At 35.1% G+C, this 24,680-nt stretch overlaps 3 protein-coding genes across 6 annotated transcripts; 1 reads left to right on the top strand and 2 right to left on the bottom strand.

The window, feature by feature from the left end:
* Positions 1 to 787: 787 nt before the first annotated feature.
* On the bottom strand, positions 788 to 3,068 carry LOC116181463 (gastrula zinc finger protein XlCGF57.1-like). Of its 3 annotated transcripts, none has more exons than XM_031501843.1 (3): positions 2,885 to 3,068; positions 2,544 to 2,788; positions 788 to 2,497 (listed from the first exon to the last, which is right to left on the bottom strand). In XM_031501843.1, the coding sequence occupies exons 2-3, from the start codon at positions 2,784 to 2,786 to the stop codon at positions 1,106 to 1,108; spliced, it is 1,635 nt and encodes a 544-aa protein (XP_031357703.1). In that variant the 5' UTR covers positions 2,787 to 2,788; positions 2,885 to 3,068; the 3' UTR covers positions 788 to 1,105. The 3 variants fall into 3 exon arrangements, with proteins under 3 accessions (XP_031357703.1, XP_031357701.1, XP_031357702.1); XM_031501841.1 differs by having other exon boundaries at positions 2,544 to 2,801; positions 2,885 to 2,930; XM_031501842.1 differs by having other exon boundaries at positions 2,544 to 2,929.
* Positions 3,069 to 10,716: 7,648 nt separating this feature from the next.
* Positions 10,717 to 13,088, bottom strand: LOC116180755 (oocyte zinc finger protein XlCOF6-like). 2 transcript variants are annotated; one of them, XM_031500877.1, is made up of 3 exons: positions 13,062 to 13,088; positions 12,715 to 13,013; positions 10,717 to 12,668 (listed from the first exon to the last, which is right to left on the bottom strand). In XM_031500877.1, the coding sequence occupies exons 2-3, from the start codon at positions 12,949 to 12,951 to the stop codon at positions 10,830 to 10,832; spliced, it is 2,076 nt and encodes a 691-aa protein (XP_031356737.1). In that variant the 5' UTR covers positions 12,952 to 13,013; positions 13,062 to 13,088; the 3' UTR covers positions 10,717 to 10,829. The 2 variants fall into 2 exon arrangements, with proteins under 2 accessions (XP_031356737.1, XP_031356738.1); XM_031500878.1 differs by having other exon boundaries at positions 12,715 to 12,953; positions 13,006 to 13,081.
* A 7,405-nt stretch (positions 13,089 to 20,493) lies between these two features.
* On the top strand, positions 20,494 to 21,438 carry LOC116180747. The gene has a single exon (XM_031500869.1). The coding sequence runs from the start codon at positions 20,494 to 20,496 to the stop codon at positions 21,436 to 21,438; it is 945 nt and encodes a 314-aa protein (XP_031356729.1).
* Positions 21,439 to 24,680: the final 3,242 nt, after the last annotated feature.

The following is a 24,680-nucleotide window of genomic DNA, read 5'->3' as shown; positions in this document are numbered from 1 at the left end:
GTATACGATCATGACGTCAAGGCAGCCGGTCACATCACATGCACATCACGGAGCATATCGACTAACTTCGGGAATCGATGCCCTGAATATCGCACGACTAGTGTTTTGATGAGATAGAGAATTGTTCTTTGAAAAACTGTAATTCATTTTAAGACTTTCTTTGTGTCGACCATCTGCGCGTGGGGTAAACGTAAAAAACGGACTTGGTTGAATGTCGTTTTGTACACAGAAGTGCGCGCGCCGAAAAGAATTAAAAAGAAAAAAAATCTCTGCATGACCCTCGGCGGTAAAACAAAAAACTATTGTAATAAACAATGTATGACAGCGAAAATAAAGAACTAAGCTAATAAGAAATCCACTACAGAAATTATCTTACATCTTAAACTAGTGGATTGCAATATGGCGTGAGTATACTACATTTAAATTACGAGCGAAAAGAATTTAAATACGAATCGAATCAATTGGTGAGAAAATACCGTTACGTATTCTCAAAGTTCGTAAATTTGGATGATGTACAAAAAATGCCTATTAATTAAGTTAATTAAACGCAAATTAAAACACAAATGTAAAACACGCAACACTGGATTAATATTAGAGAGTGTATGGGCGTAGTCTAAGTAGTAGGAGCCCCCAAATCAGGCTCAGTTTCCACATAATGGCATTGGTGCATCGTAACTCCCCCAAACTCTGACCACATATACACAGACTGAACTGAAGTATATATTAAAAAATAGGCGGCCGCCCGTAAGTATGACGGTCCTCGGTTGCGGATGCTACGCGACTAAAGTTGACTGGTAGAGTTTTATTGATTTGAGTTTATTACACGAAAATGTTTATTTTTAATTCTAATTTCTCCTAACAGTTAAAGTAGAAAATTTAAAAACAAATCTTGGCGCAAGAGATAAAAATGGATAACATATGATGAACAATCAAATATGTTGTAAACTAGAAAAAGTTACAAATATGAAGAATCTCGTTTTTGTTACATTAAAATAATTAAGCGGTTTAATTAACCAGCTGAAATAGTTTGGATTTCAGCAGTTCATGTTACTTCAAAATCTAAAAATCAGGGACCTCACAAATTACAATATGAACGGGAAATTTGTTACTTGTACAAACGATTTGTATGCGTTAAAAGGTGTCGTTTAAGACAGCATTTGTCATGTGTCTCATATTCGCAATGAGCACATTTAAAATCTTTAGTAACTTTATGTTTTAAAAGGTGTAGTTTAAAGTAGCGTTTGTTATTTGTGTCGTACCCACAATTCGCACATTTAAAAGCTTTAAAGTCGGTATGTTTTAGAAGGTGTTCTTTAAAGTTGTGTTTGTAAAATGTCTTGAAATCACAAACAGTACATTTAAAATCATTAGAATCGGTATGTTTTAAAAGATGTCGTTTTAAGTAGTGTTTGTTACTCGTCTTGTAATCACAATTAGTACATTTAAATACATTGGAAGCTGTATGAATTAGAAGGTGTCGTTGAAAGTTGTTTTTGAAATGTGTCTCGTAATTACATTTAGCACATCGAAAATCTTTATAATCGGTATGTTTTAAAAGGTGCTGTTTAAAGTTGTGTTTGATATGTGTCTCGTAATTACATTTAGCACATTTAAAATCTTTAGAATCAGTATGTTTTAAACGGTGTTGTTTGAGGTAGTATTTGTTAGTTGTATTGTAATCACAATGAGCACATTTGAAATCTTCAGAATTAGTATGTTTTAAGAGGTGCCGTTTAAAGTGGTATTTGTTATTTGTCTTGAAATCACAATGAGCACATTTGAAATCTTCAGAATCCATATGTTTTAAAAGGTGTTGTTTAAATCCGAGTTTGTAATTGGTCTCGAAATCACAAATAGGACATTTAAAAGCTTTAGAATCGATATGTTTTAAAAGGTGCTGATCAAAGCTGTGTTTGTAATTTGTCTCAAAATCACAAATAGCACATTTTAAAACGGCATGTTTTAAAAGGTGTTGTTCAAAGCTGGGTTTGTAATTTGTCTTGAAATCACAAGTAGCACATTTAAAAACGTTATAATGGGTATTTGAAAGGTGTCGTTTCAAGTGGTATTTGTTATTTGTTACATAATCACAATTAGCACATCGAAAATCTTTAGAATCGGTATGTTTTAAAAGGTGTCGTGTCAAGCTGCGTTTGTAATTTGTCCCGAAATCACAAATAGCACATTTGAAGTCTTTAGAATCGGTATGTGTTAAAAGGTGTTTTTTAAAGCAGTCTTTGTTATTTGTTGCGTAATTACAATTAGCACATTTAAAATGTTTAAAATTGGCATGTATTAAAAGATGTCGTTTAATGCTGGGTTTGTGATTTGTACCGAAATTACAAATAGCACATTTAAAATCTTTAGAATTGGAATGTTTTAAAAGGTGTTGCTTAAAGCAGTATTTGACATTTGTCTTGTAATCACAATTAGTACATTGTAGCACATTACGTTTGCGTGTTAAGATACGCCGTTGTTTCTTCTTTGTTGCACAGTTCTGAAACATTATGCTTTAAAAGTTGTTGTTCAACTTGGACCCTTACTCTTTGTTGTGTGTTGGCCGAAGTTACATTCAAATTACAAATTTGACTTTTAATATTCCAACCACAATCAGTGTGTTGTTCTACTTCTTCATTATCGAGCGATTTGGAGCACTGTGCAGTGATAGTAATTTCGTCCTTTACTGCAACCAATGCTTCGTTGCTTACTAAAATGTTATCTTGAAGATCAGAATGGATTTCTTGTTCTTGTTCGATTTTAATGAATGGTACATCATTTTCGTCCATATCTAGCCTCAATAGCTTTATCAACAAACGTGTTACAATTAAATATGTTTTAGTTTATCAAAAATAAACTTTTGTATCAAGCGCTACAAATTTCTTACCATTCACAACCAATACTTCTAATTCTAGATGCAGAATACTGTTCTGTGAAGAAAGCACCGGCAAGATATGGGCCAAAGTCCAGTTTCATTAGCGTGCCACTCCAGTGGCGTATCGATGGGCTTTATTTTATACTGTATTCCCGAATTAAGTTCGCCTTCAGCGAGTACATTGATATTTAGTATTGTCAAATTTCAAGTTTTGTGCCAATTTTGTGCTGTACGTAACAAAAGGTAATTGAAATTATTCGCTTTATTGTAAATCGTATTGCTTTCAGCTGCTCGTAGTAATGGAATGAATGGAAACGGTTTACGAGAGCCCCATAGTGAGAATGAAAAAAAAACCTCACCCTGAATATTGATTTTATTAGGTTCCACAACTCACAAATAAGCAAATTTTATACAGCCCATTATGTATGGAATATGTAGATATCTCGATAAACATTGAATGTATACAACATTTTTACTTCACATAAAAACACTTTTATTGCCATCAAAATGCTTACATTTCCAAGCATTTATATTTATAAGTCAAGCATGTTTGTCCATAAAAATCCTAAATACTTTACCCAATTGAATGCTAATCATGACTATAAGACAAGAAACTCTGATATCCTCACTATTCCCGTTCACCGTACGACCAAATTCGAAAAAGGACCATTGTACAATTGCATAAAAATATATAATTCCCTTCCATCTACTATTAAAAATTTGAAAAGCGACATGGCATTTAAAACGGCACTAAAAAGTTTTTTAGTGCACAATTGTTTCTATAAAACAAGCGATTTGTATACACTGTGATTTATATTGACCAACTGTGATACGACATATTTTTAATGTGTTTTTTAATGTGTTTTTTAACGTGTTTTTTAATGTGTTTTTGTTAATATTAGTGACTATGTCTATGTCAATGTATATTGATCACAGGCAATAAATATATTATTATTATGGTCGGTGTTTCTTGTGAGAACTCAGGTCTAGCCTGGTTAACTAATCGCACGGATTAAAATCAAGTAACGATTAGTGCCTGTGTCTGTGTCTGGTGAAGTTATGTAGGGTCCTTAAAAAAAAAAAAAAATCACACACGTACATTGGACATCTAGGGATAATGTAATTCGTACTTACCAACATACCTATTGATGGGCACAATAGCCAACGCTATCAGGAAAGAGGAAAACAAAACAAAAAAAAATCAAAAAATCATAAAAAAAATCATTATAATAATTCCTGTAATTTTATTAAATGGAGTTTATTGTGTAAGTGTTTCTTTGGCTTTGCGTTTGGGTTGAATACGAGTGGGTTGTGATAACGTGGTGTGCTTCTGTGAAGAAGGAGTTTGAGTTTTGTGTTTTTTAATTGTATTTATGGTGTTTCTTTGTTCCTGAGGTCGTATTTGTGAGGTTGCTTGGGTTTTTGGTGGAGATATTGCAGTATTTTGTGAGCCTGTGGTGCTGTTAAGGTTTTTGCGTTTCGGTTGTATACGAGGGGGTTGTTTCTGAGAAGAAGGAGTATTGTGTTTTTTAACTGTGCTAGGGCGTGTAACTTTATTGGATGGACCTGTCTTTGTAGTACATGTTGCGTTACTTGTGTTTATGGTGTTTCTTTGTTCTTGAGGTCGTATTTGTGAGGTTGCTTGGGTTATTGATGGAGATATTACAGTATTTTGTGAGCTAGTAGTGCTGTATAGGTTTTTGCGTTTGGGTTGAATACAAGTGGGTTGTGATAACGTGGTGTGCTTCGGTGAAGAAGGAGTTATGTGTTTTTTAATTGTGCTAGGGCGTGTAACTTTATTGGGTGGACCTGTCTTTGTAGTGCATGTTGCGTTACTTGTATTTATGATGTTTCTTTGTTCTTGAGGTTGTGTTTGTGAAGTTGCTTGGGTTTTTGGTGGAGATATTTTAGTATGTTGTGAGCCTGTAGTTCTGTTAAGGTTTTCGCGTTTCGGTTGAATACGAGTGGGTTGTGATAATGTGGTGTGCTTCTGTGAAGAAGGAGTTTTGTGTTTTTTAAATGTGCTAGGGCGTGTAACTTTATTGGATGGACCTGTCTTTGTAGTGCATGTTGCGTTAGTTATATTTATGGCGTTTCTTTGTTCTTGAGGTTGTATTTGAGAGGTTGCTTGGGTTTTTGCTGGAGATATTTTAGTATGTTGTGAGCCTGTAGTTCTGTTAAGGTTTTTGCGTTTCGGTTGAATACGAGTGGGTTGTGAAAATGTGGTGTGTTTCTGTGAAGAAGGAGTTTTGTGTTTTTTAAATGTGCTAGGGCGTGTAACTTTATTGGATGGACCCGTCTTTGTAGTGCATGTTGCGTTACTTGTATTTATGGTGTTTCTTTGTTCTTGAAGTTGTATTTCTGTTGTTGCATGGGTTATTGGTGGAGACATTACAGTATTTTGTGAGCCTGTAGTGCTGTTAAGGTTGTTGCGTTTGGGTTGAGTACGAGTCGGTTGTGTTTGTGATAACGTGGTGTGTTTCTGAGAAGAAAGAGTATTGTGTTTTTTAGCTGTGCTAGGCCGTGTGGGTGAGGGCGTCTTTGTAGTGCGTGTTGCGTTACTTGTATTTATTGCGTTTGTTTGTTCAGGAAGTTGTGTTTGTGTGGTTGGTTGAGTTAAGAGTGGAGATATTACAGTATGTTGTGTGTCATGTTGTGAGTCTAAAGTGCTGTTTAGGCTTTTGCGTTTGGGTTGAATACTAATGGGTGGTGATAATGTGGTTTGCTTCAGAGGTGAATCTCTGATTGTAGTATATGTTGTATCATTTGTTGTACTTGTTTGTTCGGTAAGTTGTATTTGTGTGTTTGTTTGGGTTAGAGGTGGAGATATTACAGTATGTTGTGTACCGTGTTGTGAGCGAGTACTGTTGTTTACATGTATACGTTGTGGATCATTCCTGTATGTAGTATCTTGTGTTATGTTTAGAAATTTACGAACAATATGGCATGTGTTGATAATGACTGCTTTTTGTAAATGTTTGTATGTGTTTTTGTCTAAACCCAATAGTTGTAAATTGTGGTGTATTGTCTTTGGTATAACTCCAGTAGCACTAAGAATAATGGGAACTATAACAGTAGATTTCATTCTCCATTGCGTCTTAAGCTCGATAGCTATATCGGTGAATTTGCGGTGTTTTTCTGCATGTGTTTTAGTTAAGTTGTTAGTGTTGGGGATGGCAATGTCTATAATACAAATGGATTTTTGTGTTTTATCTATAAGTGTAATGTCTGGTCTATTATTGTGGATAGTTTTGTCTGTGAGTAGTGTCCTGTCCCAATATAATTTGTGTGTGTTGTTTTCGATTATTATTATTATTATTATTATTATTATTATTATATATGAAAGTTGTTTAACATTTTATTTCCCATAATAAGGCAGATTTCAGTTGTTTTTATTTCAGAAAACAAATGAGTGACGAAAAACAATTGAGTGACGAAAAACAATTGAATTTTTTTTAATGGCAGTGCACCTTTCCATTAGGCTTATTTGATCGAGATTTTTTTTCACTTCTCGACGATGTAACATGTTAGTACTCTAATACAAGAAAATTTTTCAAAAAAGCTTATAATCACATCAATAACATTAATCTAGATGTCCTACATCAGAATAAACAAATGAATGTGTACGTTTGTTACCATTTTATTGCTAATTTAATTTTGTCTTCAAGGTTTAATATGAAACGTAGTACGTACACGTTCATTTGTTTTATTTCAGATGTAGGATATCTAAATTAATGTTACTGATGTGATTATAATTTTTTTTAAATACATTTCTTGTGTTAGGGTACTAACATGTTAAGGCCGTATTAGACGATGCAATTTTTATTGCAATCCTTGCAGCAACTATTGCTGCTATTATTGCAGCAATTATTGCAAAAAGATCCAATGATTACACTATGCAATTTATTTGGCAATTTTTTTATACCCAATTCTAATCATGTATTGGTGCCAATTAAAGTGGAATTGGCATCACTGGGAAATACTTGAAAGCAACTTCACGTCTGTTGTAGACCAGGAAACGTGTGTTTTGTGACGTTTCCTTTGTTGAAGGCCGTGCAATTTATTATTTATATTTGCACGCACTTATTCACACTCATGGCCGTTTGCACCGACAAATTTAAGTGGAGCTTAGTTTAAGCGTAGCTTAAAATCCATGGCAACGATTATTGAGACAATGGTTGCCATGGATTTTAAGCTACGCTTAAGCTAAGCCCGGCTTAAATATGTCGGTGTAAACGGCCATCAGGTTCGTTAAATTCATTGAGTAGGTTTAGGTTTCCCTTTGTGAAATCGTTATTGACAAGCCACTGCCTGGTCCAAAAATGTCGTCGTCTTCTTTGTTTCTTTTTTTTTAAAAGAGCAACAGCAGACGCAATAACTAAAGATGCGGCAGCAAATGTAACACCAAGTCATGTTCACCGGGAGAAGACGCTATCCATAACCAGATGCTTCGCCACTGTAGTTCTGAAATGAAAAATACCATCTTAAGATCCTTCAACAACTGCTGGAATGATTCTACCTACCCCTCAGAATGGAAGCAAGCCATCGTAATTCCTATACCGAAACCAGGAAAAGATCCGTTGCAGGCACAAAGTTATCGCCCAATTAGTTTGACATCTTGCTTGGGAAAACTGCTAGAAAAAATGGTTAATGTGCGGCTACAAACATTTCTCGAAAGCATTAACGTATACGTGCCTTACCAAACTGGTTTTCGGAAAGGACGGTCAACGGTAGACCATCTGGTCAAACTGACAGACAGAATTCTGAGGGCATTTGACAGTGGTGAACATCTGGTTGCGGTCTTCTTTGATATAAAAGGTGCTTATGACATGACTTGGAGATATGGAATATTGCAAAATATGTATCAATACAATCTTCGAGGGAATTTACCTAAATTTATAAAATCCTTTTTAGAGGATAGGAAGTTCTGTGTAAGAATCGGCGATATCAACTCCAAAGAGTATGTTTTAGAAAATGGTGTGCCGCAGGGGTCAACACTTAGTTGTTCCCTGTTCGGCATCGCCATAAATGAAATAGCCAAAGGTGTTGAGGAGTCAATTGATAAATGCTTATACGTAGACGATTTAATGGTTTGTTGTTCTGGTAAGACGGTTGGCATAATAACTCGAAACCTACAAACGGCAATTAACATCATTTGTCATAACGCCAATGCTGTCGGGTACGTGCTGTCGGAGGAGAAGACAAAGGTTGTTCACTTTTGTCGACTCCGTAAGCCCCACTATGGCCCCGTTTTGTTTATGAACAATCGTATAATCAGTGTTGTCCAAGAAGTCAAGTTCCTCGGACTTACCTTTGATAGGGAATTACGATGGTCAAAGCATTTGGAGAATGTTGCGGCTACATGTAGAAAATCGCTGAACATTATGCGAGTTCTAGCTCATCATAGGTGGGGAGCTCACCCTAAGACCCTCCTAGATATTTATAAGGCCCTCATCCTGTCAAGGATGGATTATGGATGTGCAGCGTACTCTACATGTGGCAGTAATACTTTGCTTGAGAAACTTGACAAGATTCAGAACCTGGCCATTCGCTACTCTTTGGGAGCATATCCAACAAGTCCGGTAACATCGCTCCACGTCGAGGCAAATATTCCCCCTCTAGCTCTACGCCGGAAACAGATTGTTGCAAACTATTATATAAAAGTAAGGATAGATGATAAACATCCAAATTTTATATCACTTACTGATGCAACTACAATTGCTCGGCTAAATAGATGTAGATCGTTAGGTGTTAGAGCTAGAGAGGTATTAAACTATCTTCAACTGGATAACGTTGACTTTACGAATATGTCATCTATTGCACGACGTGAACTTGTGAAGACGAAAATTTATGAGCGGTGGAGTGAACAGTGGTCGGAGACTGATACGGCTTTGAAGAGGATCAAACAGAGTCTGGATCCGCTATTTTATATCGACGTTGGGCGTTTGAACTTGATCAGGCTGTACAGACTCCGGCTGGGGCATACTGCCCTCACTCATGGATATTTGTTGGCGGGCGAAGAACGGCCACTATGCGAACAATGTGGTGTTATTTTAACACCACATCATATTATTTCTGTCTGTCCGCAGTACACAGATGTACGTGTGCTCTTTAATATCGACCCTGTATGGGAAAATAACTTTAAAAACAAAGAGCAATGTAAAAATACTCTTGCCTTCATCCAAAGAATTGGTATAGCAAATGATCTGTGATATTTTTAAATTGTTGGTTTTGTATGTTAATAAATGTAACTAGATCCGTTTCTGTCCCATTGTACTTATATAGTCATCTTTTTCTGTGTAAAAGTATGTATAAAGGCGAATGGCCCTAGAAGCCGAAGCCTCAGGTGGGGTTTTAGTGGGTGAGAGTCCCACACTACTCCGGACTTTTCCATCCGGAGTGTGCATAATGCATTTCCCCACCTGACAAAAAAAAAAAAATAAAAATAATAAAAAAAATTGTTAAACTTAATTCAAACCATTCCTTTTGGATCGCAAGTGAAAATGTAAATGCAAATAGTGTAGGATTGTTATTATAACGTTAACTCAACGTTTGCTGCCTTTATTCCGTTACGTATGTAATAAAAGTAACCATTAACAAATATATGGAACTTACACAGATAACGGAAACAAATCTATATGCCTATAGTAGAAGTTAATATCGTGTAGTACGGTAACTGAATTATTATTAACGACGTTTTCAGTGCGCTTTTTGGCATCATACGCGCGTAAAGCTTGCATAAGACTGATATTAAAAGTATAAAGAAACATCGTAAATCCTCTAGTTAAATTTCGGTCGAATTCTGTGTAGGTAATACGCGAAAAGTGTTGTATTCGTAAATCCTACTGTAAGGCAAAGATGGTGGGTAATTATCTATAATTCCGAAGTGAAATTACGTTAAAANGGCAGCAATATCCATTTTTGAATTCCTCGTAAATAGGTTATTTCAGTTTTAACTTTAAATAACAAACCTGTATATAGCATAAGGAGGTAATGTTCTCCAGTGCATACCACTTTATTTTTTTTATAAATTAAATGTTACTAAAATAGTTACTAAATTGCAAGAAAAATTGCAAGAAAAATAGCACAAGTTCTATAACCAGAAAATTGCAGAATGTCTTGCTGCAATATTTGGTGCAAGAAATTGCACGTGCAATTTTAACATACACGGAGCAATTTTTCGTGCAATTTCTTGCGGCAATGAATTGCTGCAAAAATTGCAATAAAAATTGCATCGTCTAATACGGCCTTTACATCATCGAAAAGAGAAAAAATAATAAAAAACTCAATTGTTTTTCGTCACTTCTCCGAAATAAAAACGATTGAATGCTGCCTAATTATGGGGGAAAAAATGTTCATGTAGAAAAGCTTTCATGTAGAAAAAAATTCTTTATATAATTGGATATTTACCCAGATAAATAATATATTACATAATGGGCACCCTGTATACATTTATTAGAAAATAGTTGAACATTAACAAAAAAAACTTTATGAGTTAATATCTTGGAGCATGATATTAACGATAGATGATGTATTACTTTTATCTCGATTTGTATGCTATGTTAGATTTCATATACATTCTACAAACTTAAAGGAATCCAATAAATGTGAAACAATTAAACACGTTTCCAATTAAAAAAAAAAGGTTTGTGTGCGTTAAAAGGTTTCATTTACGACAGAATTGGTTGTTCGCAATCTTTAGAAACTTTTATGTGTTAAACGGTGTCGTTTAAAGTAGAATTTGTTGTTTGTTTAGTAATTACAATTAGCACATTTTAAGACATTTACATTACTAGAAAGTTTGTGTTTCAGTAATTTATGTAGGTACTAATATTCAACTTGTATTTGAATTTATCGTATGTCTCATAATTGCAATGAATTGGAATGTTTTAAAAGGTGTCGCTTAAAGTAGTATTTGTTACTACTCTCATAATCACAATTAGCACATTTAAATACTTTAGAAACTATGTCGCAAAACGTGTCGTTTTAAGTAGCGTTTGTTACTTGTCTTGTAAGCACAATGAGCACATTTAAAACTTTCAGAATCGGTATGTTTTAAGAGGTGCAGTTTGAGGTTGTTTTTGTTATATGTCTCGTAATCACATTTAGCACATTTAAAATCTTTAGAATCAGTATGTTTTAAAAGGTGTCGTTTAAAGCTGTGTTTGTAATTTGTCTCGAAATCACAAATATCACATTTAAAATCTTTAAAATCAGTATGTTTTAAAAGGTGTCGTTTAAAGCTGTGTTTGTAATTTGTCTCGAAATCACAAATAGCACATTGCAAATCTTTAGGATTGGTGTGTTTCAAACGGTGTTGTTTAAAGCTGTGTTTGTAATTTGTCTCGAAATCACACATAGTACATTTAAAAATTTTAGAAAGGGCATGCGTTAAAAGGTGTTGTTTCAGGTGGTATTTGTAATTTGTTTTATAATCGCAATTTCCACATTTAAAATTTTTAGAATCCGTATGTTTTAAAAGGTGTCGTTTAAAGCAAGCTTTGTAATTTGTTTCGAAAGCGCAAATAGCACATTTAAAATCTTTAGAATCAGTATGTCTTAACAGGTGTTGTTTAAAGTTGGGTTTGTAATTTGTCTCGAAATCACAAATATCATATTTAAAATCTTTAGCATTGGCATGTTTTAAAAGATGATTTTTAAAGTTTATTTTGCTATATGTCTCGTAATTACATTTAGCACATTTAAAACCTTTAGAATCAGTATGTTTTAAGAAGTGTTGTTTAAAGTAGTATTTGTTATTTGTTTCGTACTCACAATTCGTACATTTAAAAACTTTAAAATCGGTATGTTTTAAAAAGTGTTGTTTAAAGTTGCTTTTGTTATATGTCTTATAATTACATTTAGCACATTTAAAACCTTTAGAATCGGTATGTTTTAAAAGGTGTTGTTTAACGTTGCTTTTGTTATATGTCTTATAATTACATTTAGCACATTTAAAAATTTTGGAATCGGTATGTTTTAAGAGGTGTTGTTTAAAATGGGTTTTGTAATTTGTTTCGAACTCACAATTCGTACATTTAAAACCTTTAGAATCGCCATGCTTTAACAGGTGAATTTTTAAGAGATATTTGTTATAAGTTTTGTAATCACAAGTGTCACATTTAAAATATTTAGAATCGGCATGTTTTAAAACATGTTGTTGTAAATGGTATTTGTTATTTGTTTCGTAATAACAATTAGCACATTTAAAAGCTCTAGAATCACTATGATTTAAAAGGTGCCGTTTAATGCTGAGTTTGTAATTTGTCTCAAAATCGCAAATAGCACATTTAAATATTTTAGAATCGGTATGTTTTAAAAGGTGTGATGTAAAGCAGTTTTTATTATTTGTTCCGTAATCACAATTACCACATTTACAATCTTTATAATTAGCATGTTTTAAAACATGTTGTTGTAAGTGGTATTTGTTATTTGTTTCGTAATCACAATTAGCACATTTAAAAGCTTTAGAATCATTATGTTTTAAAAGGTGCCGTTTAAAGCTGAGTTTGTAATTTGTCTCGAAATGGCAAATAGCACATTTAAAGATTTTAGAATCGGTATGTTTTAAAAGGTGTGTTGTAAAGCAGTCTTTGGTATTTGTTCCGTAATCACAATTAGCACATTTAAAAGCTTTAGAATCATTATGTTTTAAAAGGTGTCGTTTAATGCTGGTTCTGTAATTAGTCTTGAAATCACAAATAACACATTTAAAACGTTTAGAATCGGTATGTTTTAAAAGGTGTCGTTGAAAGTAGTCTTTGTTATTTGTACCATAATCACAGTGAGCACATTTCTGAAACATTATGCTTTAAAAGATATTGTTTAAACTTAATCCTTACTATTTGTTGCATCTTGACCGAAGTCACATTCAAAGAAATTTGAGTGTTCCAACCACAATCAGTTTGTTGTGGTACTTCATCATCGAGCGATTTGGAGCACTGTGCAGTGATGGTAATTTCATCTTTTATTGTAACCAGTGCTTCATTGCTTACTAAAATGTTACCTTGAAGATCAGAATCGATTTCTTCTTGTTTTGGTTCGATTTTAATGACTGGTACTGTATCATTTCCGTCCATATCTGGACGTTATCAAGAAATGTTTTTGTTAATAAAATAAAGTTTTAATTTTACCAGTCAAGCTACAAGTAAAACTCTGGCTGTGGGTAGAACTGGTTAGGTAAACTTACAGGCTCATTACAATGAATAGGTATTCTTTATTCATTGGCTCATTAGAATCATATATATATGATTAGAATCCCACTCCAGTGGCGTATCAATGGTTTTTATTTTATCATTTATCACCAAACACTGCCTTGTTTAAGTTTATCTTAATTCGCTCAATTCCATTTCTTTCCCTTCAGGTGAAGTTCTTTTGGCTTTACCTTATTTATCTTATTATTATTATTATCTTTAGATGATAATAGCATGAGGTAAGCCTATTTATGCTATTTAGTTTAAGCAAATTTATAGAATTATTTCTCTTTCTTTTGATGTCTACTTAACCACCGGGTTCTAGGTTAACTTCACAGTACAGACAGAAATAAAATCAACCTGGCAACGTTGGAACTGGAGTGGCTATTGCCTCTAAATCTAAACCGATCAGTTTTACATTTTAAATCGCAAAGTGGCACGTGTACCTGTACAACAGGTGACTCGCCTTTGCTGCTATGCTAAAAGCAAGATGGAAAATTACATAGCCTTCCTGGTCAAATCAAACTAACGACAAAATATGTGGAAATCGGCAAATCGAAACTCATATATCCCACATCGATTCGAAACTGAAGTTTTTGTTAGCAGAATCTCGCCCCCGAGATAGGTAACTTGCCCTTCGTCCGAGGATTCCAGCCTACAGTTGAGAGGCGAGGTCAGTCCCGGCATTAGCTGTCGTAACTAAAGTGGTTACAGTTATTTAGCCAACCTCGTGACCGCCTCATTCACGGAGGAACAAAAAGTCCGAACGCACATAGAACAATTCGATAATTTGCATATTAAAAAAATGATCAAAATGTAAAAAAAACTACAGATCAAGACCATGGAATCACAATAAAATTAAAAATTGAGCAAACATTAAACAAAAACAGAGACGGAAAATTATAAACAAATACATATCAAATGTGGCACACACAGATAACAACAAACTGAAACTGCACGCCGCTTGTGTGACCTAAGTTAAAACGACGACGTCGGTACGTAGCCATAAAAAAATCGCGCAGTTGTCAGGTTTGAAAAATGTAGGTTGTATATCCAGGGTGGCCCTGTATATTAATGGGTCACGGATTAAATACATGGTAGATCGAATTAGACAATGTGTTAGGTTAGGTTATTAAGTATTATTTTCAAACGAATGTAGAACAAGTCGATGTAAGTAAAGGCATACAGATGCAAAATAATTATAACGAAATGGCTTAGCTAAGAAAACAGACAAATTTTAATTGGAACCTCGTTTGGAACTAAGACGTTAATAAATAGTGGTATTGTAGCGAATATTCCAGAAATTTCGATCGAGGCCCCGTGAAAGATTAGCCATCGGAGATAAAGGAAGGCGGACGTGACGCAATCTTTCCGGGAAATATGGCGCGTTTTGTTCTAGAACATTCGAAAAGACTCGCGACTACTCGAGTTTACTATATAAGCAAATCGAATTGCGTTTCAGTTCAGTTCCAGTTTCGATGCCGAAGTAATAAATAGTTTACGCTATTATAAATTGTGTATTCGTGAGCACGTAATTAGATTTACGTTACAGCATATATAAAAAAACTCCTACCGAGATTGAATAACCACATACTAAGAAATCTGTGTTAAAATGTTTGTTTGTTTGTTTATTATGTTCAATTATCAGAATTAGTGGAGTTAAAATCTTTAAAATCGGCATGATTAAAAACGTGTCGTTTAAAGTAGTATTTGCTATTTGTCTCGAAATCGCAATGCCCACATTTAAAATGTTTAGAATCGTTATGTTTTAAAAGATGTTGTTTAAGACATTGTTTATAATTTGTTCCATAATCACAATGAGCACATTCGAAATTTTTAGAATCTTTATGTTTTAAAAGATGTTGTTTAAAGTAGCGTTTGTTATTTGTCTCGTAATCACAATAAGCACATTTAAAATCTTTAGAATCGGCGTGTTTTAAAAGGTGTCGTTTTAAGTTCTCCTTGGAATGTGTCTTGTAATTACATTTAGCACACTTCAAATCTTTAGAATCGGTATGTCTAAAAAGGTGTCGTTTAAAGTTCTCTTTGGAATTTGTCTGGTAACTACATTTAGCACATTTAAAATCTTTGGAATCTGCATGTTTTAAAAGGTGTAGTTTAAAGTAGTATTTCTTATTTGTCTCGTAATCACAATGAGCACATTTAAAATCTTTGGAAACCTTATGTTTTAAGAAGTGTTGTTTAAAGTAGTATTTGTTACTTGTCTCGTAATCACAATTAGTACATTTAAAATCTTTAGAAAATGTATGTGTTAAAAGGTGTTCTTTAAAGTGGCATTTGTTACTTGTCTCGTAATTACACGTAGCACATTTAAATTCTTTAGAATCGGTATGTCGTAACAGGTGTCGTTTCAAGTTCTTTTTGGAATGTGTCTCGTAATTACACTTAGCACATTTAAAATCTCTAGAATTGGCGTGTTTTAAAAGGTGTCGTTTAAAGTAATATTTGTCATTAGTTTCATAATCACAATTAACACATTTAAAATCTTTAGAATCGGTATGTTTTAAAAGGTGTCGTTCAAGACATTGTTTATAATTTGTTCCATAATCACAATGAGCGCATTTAAAATCTTTAGAATCTGCATGATTTAAAAGATGTTGTTTAAAGTAATATTTGTTGTTTGTCTTGAAATCACAAGTATCACATTTAAAATCCTTAGAATCAGTATGATTTAAAAGGTGTCGTTTAAAGCAGTACTTGTTATTTGTCTCGTAATCACAATTGGCACATTTATAATCTTTAGAATTGGTATGTTTTAAAAGGTGCCGTTTAAGACATTGTTTATAATTTGTACCATAATCACAGTGAGCACATTTAAAACCTTTAGAATCGGTATGATTTAAAAGGTGTTGCTTAAAGTTGTATTTATTATTTGTCTGGTAATCACAACTAGCACATAGCAGCACATTACCTTTGTGTGTTAAGATGTGCCATTGCAGCAGTTGTTTATTCTTTGCTCCAAAATTACAATGAGCACAGTTAAAGCCTTCAGAAACGTGCTTTAAAAGACGTTGACCGGAGTTACATTGTTGTTGTATTTCTTCATTATCGTTAATTTCGTCTTTTATTTTAACCAATGCTTCATTGGTTACTAAAGTGCTTCCTTGAAGATCGGAATTGATTTCTTCTTCTCGTTTTGGTTCGATTTTAACGAGTAATTTGACATCATTTCCGTCCATATCTAGCATCAATAACGTTATCAGGAAATTATATTTTTGTTAATCAAAATTAAAGATTTCTTCCAGCCAACGCCTTTTCTGGATGGTGCAAAGTAAAACTGGCCGTGGCTCAAGTAGCGGTAAAGTTAAAATTCCGGTGTCAATAGGGACGCACCCCAATGACGTACCGATGGGTTTTTATTTTATACTGTTGTGGTGGAACATATGGTAGCTGATACGCATCGCACCTCAATCACCAGTAGAAGCTACACGACGTGATGTCAACAAAATCAACATGCCAAGTTAATCGTAATTGAGCATGAGACATCTCTCTGAATCGTTAAAGGGATCGAAGAAACACACGACTTGCGTGATTTTACATAAGCAAAATTTATTCTGCAACCACAAATGAAATTAAACCTAAAATCCTTTTCGACAAAATTGGACCACAATCGCTGAATAAAGAAACCCCGCATATGCGTAACCTTCTCAAAAATTTGATTTAAAGCGACGTCACATTCAAGGATGTTAAGTACAAAACCTGTTCACGTAGTATAAATTAGTTTATTGGTAAAAAGGATAAAAATCCAAACTTATTAAATCATACAATCGGTACAAATCTTGGACTACATGATGTCGATCTGCTGTTGTATAGTCGCCTCTTACGACACGCAGTGCACTCTGCGGTAGGGGTATTCTGTACCGCCCCTACACGGGTAAATACGACCCGAAATGTCGTAGACCTCTCTCACACTCTTGAGAATTAATATTTAACTTCACGAGAAATTTGTGCCTAAAAACGGTTTGTGTGCGTTAGAAGGTGTTGTTTAAGACAGAATTTGTTAACGTCTCATAATCACAAGGAGCGCATTTAAAATTAGAAACTATGTTTCAAAAGATGTTGTGTAAAGTAGTATTGTTCTTTGTTCCGTAATCACAATGAGCACATTTCAATTCTTTGCGATCTGTATGTACTAAGAGTATTTGTCTTGTAATCACAATTAGCACATTTAAAATCTTTAGAATCGGTATGTTTTAAAATGCGTTCATTTGATTTAGCGTACGTAACAGTCCGTTGCGTGTAAATTCAAATACGCATTTTTTCGGGTAGTCAACCGGTATTTCGAAGTATAATTTGTCAGTTAAATGAAGAAGAAAGTATACAGGAATAGTTTGCCGATTGCTGTCCAAAGTTAGCGTTCACGGAATTAGTTCCAAGTTATAGAGGAGGAGGTGTTAATTAAAAAAAAAGAGTTAGAATTTTAATTTAACATATAAATTTTAAAAAAATCCAACTGAATGATTGAATACCTATGCCCCTGATAGTGTTGTTTTAATTATAATTTTTGGAACTTCAAGTTTATTGGAAAATGGAAGATTTTTCTAATTTTCTCGAAAACGAATTGACCGATTTTAAAAAATCAAACGTCAAAATAAAGGACTTCGAAAGACCTTTCAAATAAGTTATTACTCAATATCACTTGACATTTAAATTTGAACCTACTTGCGAAAAAAAGGGGGTGAGAACAATGGGCCTTTGCTGCACCTAAGTGCTGCCTGATCGGACAATAGTCCAGAATTTGAGAAAGGACCCTTATGCGGGTAAACAGATGGGTCCAACTCGAAGGAAGCGGGTGGTAATGGACATAAGAAGACCCAATTACGCTCTACGGTCCTAAACAGTGGCCGAATTGGGGGGTATGCGGAGGTATTGCGTACGACCACTTTTTATAAATAATTAAAACGTACCCCCACATATATCGTGAAACAAAAACGTACCCCAAAGGATTTGAAGATTGTTGACCAACCATAAAAATTAAATTTCAGATTTGTTTCCCAGAAAAGAAAGGTATCTAGGCATGTACTACCTGCTCCTGTTCCTATGGTAAGAGGATTAAGTTAAGTAGGCGCCCCTTAGTAAACACAACAATTTTCTACTTCTTACTGGTCTCGTATTTAAAATCGTCACTGTCAGCGTCTTTTGCATATTTTTTCTATTAGTAAAATGACTCCTGTGAGGGTGCTGTATTAGCGTTGTTTTGGCAACGAAATAAATAACAACGATTTTGAGTTTTCATATAGTATTGAAATTTTACAATCTTCTCCAATAAATAAAAGAAAGAATCAAATTTTCTACACCGCGATTTTGGATTTAGGAAACTTTAAACCGCGTGACAAAATTCACAGGTGAGGGCAACTTTTGGGCGACCGAAGCTGATTACCCCTCATAGACGCGCGCCTTGCAAAAGGTGGTTTATTTCGCCTCTCCGAAAAAAAAAACAATATGTCGTCACGCAGGAGTCACCGTTCCTAACATTCATTAAGGCCGCTTGACATGGAGCAATACTACGCGCAAGAACTTGCAGAAAGAAATTGCAAGGTCAAATCCTTGCATGCAATAAGCATTGCATGGTATTTGACATGGTGCAATTCTATTTCAATTGCCACATGTCTGCCAACAGAAGAAACATATGGATTTGTCAACAAAGTTGTTAACCTCAAATGAAAATTAAATTTTGATTGCTTGAAGAAACATGAAAATTACAAGAATAAATAAGATTAGTAAAAACAAGTAATGAGTGCGTCTCTCAGCATCACAGTTGCCGCCGCTGTATTTTACTAGGTTGGTGCCACAAAAACAACTAGATTTATCCCTAGAATTGCACGATTCATGCAAGCAAAATAGCACCGGTCCTATAAAAATTGCATGCAAGTCTCTTGCAGCAATTGATCAGCTGGCTTTGAACTGCGCATGCCTTTCGCAATTTTTCTTGCAACTTGCATGCAATTGCAATTTTTATTGCTCCATGTCAAGCGGGCTTTACAATTTACATGGTCCCGGTAGGTACACGTACAATTTTACATTCCTCCATTTTCCACAAGCGTTCTTCTACGGGCCCGCATTTGCTGAAGCCAAGTGAGATTAAAAGCTACCTTTTTACAAATAAATTTGCCAAAATGCGATAAAAAAGGAGTTTGAAAAATATTTACTTTTCAGAGTAACACCAACTGCAACTAACTAGGATTTAAACGGAGAATGAGGGTGCCGGAAAAGTCCAGACGCCTAGGATTTGGGTGGAGGTGGTTGCTTTAGAGTTACGGGGGGTCACCCCACCCCAATGCACCCCAATTTAGTTAACTTGACATTTAGAGTTAAAGATAATAGTACATTGAAATACAAGTGCAGAAACGGTATTATTGAAAAACGAGTATAAATGTTTTTCAATGACCGTTTCGGCATGCGTGTTTCATACTATTTTTTCTACGAAAGTGTAGAAACACGATTGTTTTTGTAGGTAAATTGATTGTGAAAACAGGTCTCTGAAACACTAGTGCGGCAATAGTATATTACGTAACGAGTGTTGAAAGCGATACTTTTCACACGAGATGTGAAGTTTGCCATACGAGGCGAAGCCGAGTGTGGCAATCACACGAGTGTGAAAAGTGGCTTTCAAACGAGTCATGTACACTATTTTTCCTACGACTCTCCATACAACCAAAAATCTACTTACATAATGAAGTAAAAGTTATTTTATTTCGAACCAACTACTAAAACTATCTAAAAATACGAAATAAATTCAATTTCTCTTTAACGAACTATTGTTATAATTACTTTAGCAAAGAAGTACTTGTCGTTTGGAGCTTCTGCAAGAAATTTACTAATAGCCGCAATTTAGTTGGTAGTAATTCGAGTGTAGTGGATTTTGCCTCTTCCCTGATTTTGGGCGGAGTACACTCTACATCCATGTAAGAATCACTTTTCGCCATTAAAAATAAGTAAGGAATTAACGTACGCCTACAAGAAGATTAGACTACTACGAAAGCAAAACGTAACATGCGATTTGCTTTCTAATACATTTTTTTGTAATGGCGTAATAGTATAAGTAGTATATTCATTCGAGTGCGCGCCGTCGTAACGAGTGGTCGATCGCGATTATAAGTGTCAATTAAGAATAGAACTAATTTGTTAATATAAACCAAATCGTGAGGGTGAGTACCACCCTTACTTGCCGCCGCAATGCCAACTGCAATCTGTGGTGTTTGTCGGGTGGATCTTAATCGTACAGATAAAGTTATTCTTTGTGCTAGTTGGTGCCAAACTTACTTTCACACGAAGTGCGTTAAAGTCAGTGACGATGAAGTTAAATTTATTAACTCAAAAAAGAACTTTAATTGGTTCTGTGACCCCTGCGCTATCCACGAATCACACAGCCTCAGGAATATCTTGACTAACATCAACAAAGTGACGATGAACTGGGATAGAGTTATGGAAAGTCAGCACGAGAAACTGATGAACCACGAGAAGCTATTAAAGGATACTTTAGACCAGGTAAATACCCAAAATGTCAGCATCAGCAAGGATCTAGCGCAAGTTCTCCAAACTCAATCTGAAGTGAAGCTTACTTATGCGGACAAGTTGAAACAGAAAACCTATGACCCAGTTATCATTGTTAAGCCCAAGGACGCGAACCAACCCTCCAAGCAAACCTTCACCACCCTCAAAGAAAATATCGATCCAATTATCCGAGAAGTTACTGGAATGAAAACTCTACGTAGAGGAACCATTGTTGTTGAATGTAAAAATAAAGAAGCTGCAGCCAAACTTAAGGAGGAAGCCGAAACGAAACTGGGATCCGACTACATTCTTTCCTTACCAAAACCGAAGATGCCGAAGATTAAAATCGTAGGCCTCAATGACAAGATCGGGAGTACCCAAATGAAGGAAATGATTCTCGCGCAGAATCAATTCCTCGACGAAGCCGCGTACATAAACGTCGTACACATAACGGAAGATAAAAGAAATCCTAACAGGTATTTGGCTTACGCTGAGGTTGACGGTAATAGTTACCGGAAAATTCTAAGTGAACAAAAGCTTAACATAGGATGGGACCGTTGCAGAATTTATGATGCTGTGACAACTAGAAGATGCTACAAATGCAATGGGTTCGGACATAAGGCAACTGACTGTAGCAAAACTACTACCTGCCCCAAATGTGCGGGAGACCATGACCTAGCGAGCTGTAAAGCTTCGGACGCGGAAATCAAATGCAGTAACTGTGCCAACGCCGTTGAGAAACTAAAAATGAAACTGGATGTACAGCACCCGGCCTGGAGTGTTGATTGCCCAGTCTACAAAAAACGACTCGATCAAGAAAGAAGCAGAATTGATTTTTTAGGCCATCCCCAACACTAATCAAGCAAGGAAATAGGTACGGATCAACGCTCTCAATCTATTACCAGAACGTAAGTGGAATGCGAACGAAAGCGCAATCTTTCAAAAATAAATTGGCAATTACAAATTACGACATTATTCTACTGACTGAGACCTGGTTAACGGAAAATTTTCATGACGCTGAGTATTTAAACAATCAATATGCGGTCTTTCGCAATGACCGTAATTACGAAGAAATGAAGTGCACCATGGGAGGCGGAGTTTTAATCGCAGTCAAGACCGATTTGAATGCTGAAAAATTGGAATTTCAAAGTGATCTAAATGAAATATGGGTCAAACTTAAAATTAATAATACTTCATACATTATTGGTGTTGTCTACTTTCAACCGAAATCTGGTATTGATAAGTACGTGAGTTTTACCAAAAGTTTAGAAACAATTGAAAACATGTTGCATTCATCGGAAGTGTTAATAGCAGGCGATTTTAACCTACCACAAATTGTTGACGCCACGTATAATTTCGAAAACGCGAGTGCTAAATGCAAAGTAATTAAAAATATAGCTTCGATGTACAACTTAAAACTCATTAATACGGTTAAACTTAAAAACTGCAATAATAGAACCCTTGACCTAATTTTAACTAACTTAAACGCGGAAATTAAATCTGCTGTCGACTCACTGGATAAAATTAATCCACTTCATCCTGCACTAGAAATAGTCTACAAAGTCCATAGACCAGCTAAGCGAATTACCAAATTAACCAACTTCAATTTCAAAAAAGCAGATTTTCTTAAAATGTACGTCCTTTTTCGCGATATCAATTGGAAGGAGTCTCTTATCCTGAAGAATTTCAAATCGGTAGATGATGCAGTAACTAGCTTTAATCAAACGGTAATGAACATTTTCGATGAATGTGTCCCCAAAGTTACAATTAGGAGTGCCAATAAGTATCCTAGCTGGTTTAATATAGACATTATTAAGAAAATCAAACAGAAAAATAAGTTTCGGTTACAGGGCCCATCGGAAGACTTCATTGAAGCCAGAAAAGAACTCAAAAGAATGATCCACATTGCTCATAAGAGGTACATTAATCAAATTGAAATGGATCTGCGGAAGAATTCCAATAAATTCTGGAACTACATCAAGTCGTTGAGGAAGAATAGTCAACTACCTGGAGTTTTTGAGTACAAAGACACCTCGTTAACGGACGCCAGAAGCATTGCGGACGCCTTTGCATCCTTCTTCGAGTCAGTCTACACTATGGAGAGGAACGATGACCCGGAAGATGACGTGGAATCGGACCTGGTGCTATCCAAATTGCACTTGACTCAGTTACATGAATCCGAGATACTGGAAGCAATTAAAAAATTGAAACCGAGGTCGGCTATAGGCGAAGATGGAATCCCACCCTACATCGTGAAAGGATGTGCATCTTTATTGGTAACCCCCTTACAACATCTATTTAATTTAGCTTTGCAAACATGTACATTCCCTGAAGCTTGGAAATGCACCAGAATAACACCAATTCACAAAAGTGGAAGCCGAAAATTAGTTGAGAATTATCGCCCAATTGCAATTATACCAGCAATAGCGAAAATTTTCGAAAGAGTGATCTATACTAGACTTTATTCCCATCTCAGCAGTATAATTGCAGATCAACAGCACGGTTTCACGCGGAACAGATCAACGATTACAAATTTAATGCAGTTTACGCATTTCTCAGCAGGAGCCTTGGATGAGAGAGCCCAGGTTGACTGTGTTTATACAGATTTTGCGAAGGCATTTGATACAGTATCCCATCAAGTCTTGCTCCGTAAACTTGTTTTAAATTGCGTAAGTAATCCGACCGTCAAATTCTTAAAATCATATTTATCTCTCCGTAAAACAAGAGTGAAATTCAATGGTGTGAATTCAGCCGAATTTTATCCCTCATCAGGCGTTCCCCAGGGAACACTTCTTGGTCCTTTTCTGTTTCTCTTATACATAAATGATTTACCGCGAGTGATAAAAAACTCGAAAGCACTACTATTTGCGGACGACCTAAAACTTTTTAATAAAGTCCAATCCCCAAGTGACTGTTTAAATATTCAAGAGGACATTAACTCAGTAATTAAGTGGTGTATCAAAAATAAACTAAAACTAAATATCAATAAGTGTAAAGTCCTTACTTTTACTAGATCGAAAAATCCCTTACTTTTTGACTATAAGATGAATGGAAAGGTCTTACTACGAGTCACCTCCGTTAAGGACCTGGGCGTGTTTTTCAATACCAACCTTAACTTTAACTTACACATTGAATACCTAACAAATGAGTGTTACAAACTTCTTGGTTTCGTTATCAGAAATACACTCAATTTCACGAATATACAGACAATGCTAACCTTATATAATGCGTTTATTAGATCCAAGCTTGAGTATGCTGCATGTATCTGGTCTCCTCAAACTCTCAAATACTCAGACATGATCGAAAAAGTGCAGAAAAAGTTCATCCGAGTAATGTTTTTTAGGTCAACCCAAAATTATCCACATTTGATCTCTTACGGTACCCAGCTTAATTACTTAAATAGTACTTTCGGCTTAGATATAACGAGGTTAGAAACCCGACGGTACATTGCCTCCACAATTTTTGTCTTCAAAATTTTACACAACTTGTTATACTCTTCCGAATTACTTCAAGAAATTAAGCTTAAGGTACCATTTGTTAAGCTAAGGCAAAATAATACTATTTTTGTAGTTAACAACACAACTTCCCCACTTATTAAGATCTTGATCGCTTTAAATAAGTTATCCTCAGTTAATGATATCGACTTTTTTCACGATCCCCTAAATTCAATAATAAATAAAATTAGATCCTAGTCCTAATATTTGTTCAGAGCCCCAGTACCATGTAATTGGAATTTTTATTCTGTATGGTTTCTGGTTAAATAAATAAATAAATAAAAATTTTGATCAATTACTTTAGTTAATAATCTCGAATGGGCAATGGTAAAAATGTTGCAAATGAGTCATAATAGTGTATTATATATTTTTTTTTTTTTAATTTTATTATCCCTCTCTTGTTTTGGGCCCTCAACAGGCATGCGCCCAATTATAAGGAGTTCAAGTGTGTAATGGTCTATCAAGCCGACACTGAAACCCTTGACTTACCCTATACTTACCGTTGGCAACTCTGGGAAAAAAAACTATGAGCAGAGCCACCTACCTTTCAAGTCGAAACAATGGACGTTTCGCGGCACTTTTGAATTTGAATGGCAGTCGGCTCGA

The sequence above is a fragment of the Photinus pyralis genome, unplaced genomic scaffold (genome assembly GCF_008802855.1).
Source record: "Photinus pyralis isolate 1611_PpyrPB1 unplaced genomic scaffold, Ppyr1.3 Ppyr1.4_LG9, whole genome shotgun sequence".
In the NCBI taxonomy this organism is placed as follows: domain Eukaryota; kingdom Metazoa; phylum Arthropoda; class Insecta; order Coleoptera; family Lampyridae; genus Photinus; species Photinus pyralis.
Note: the sequence above shows the minus strand (reverse complement) of the source record. Positions and strands in the feature narration are given on the sequence as shown.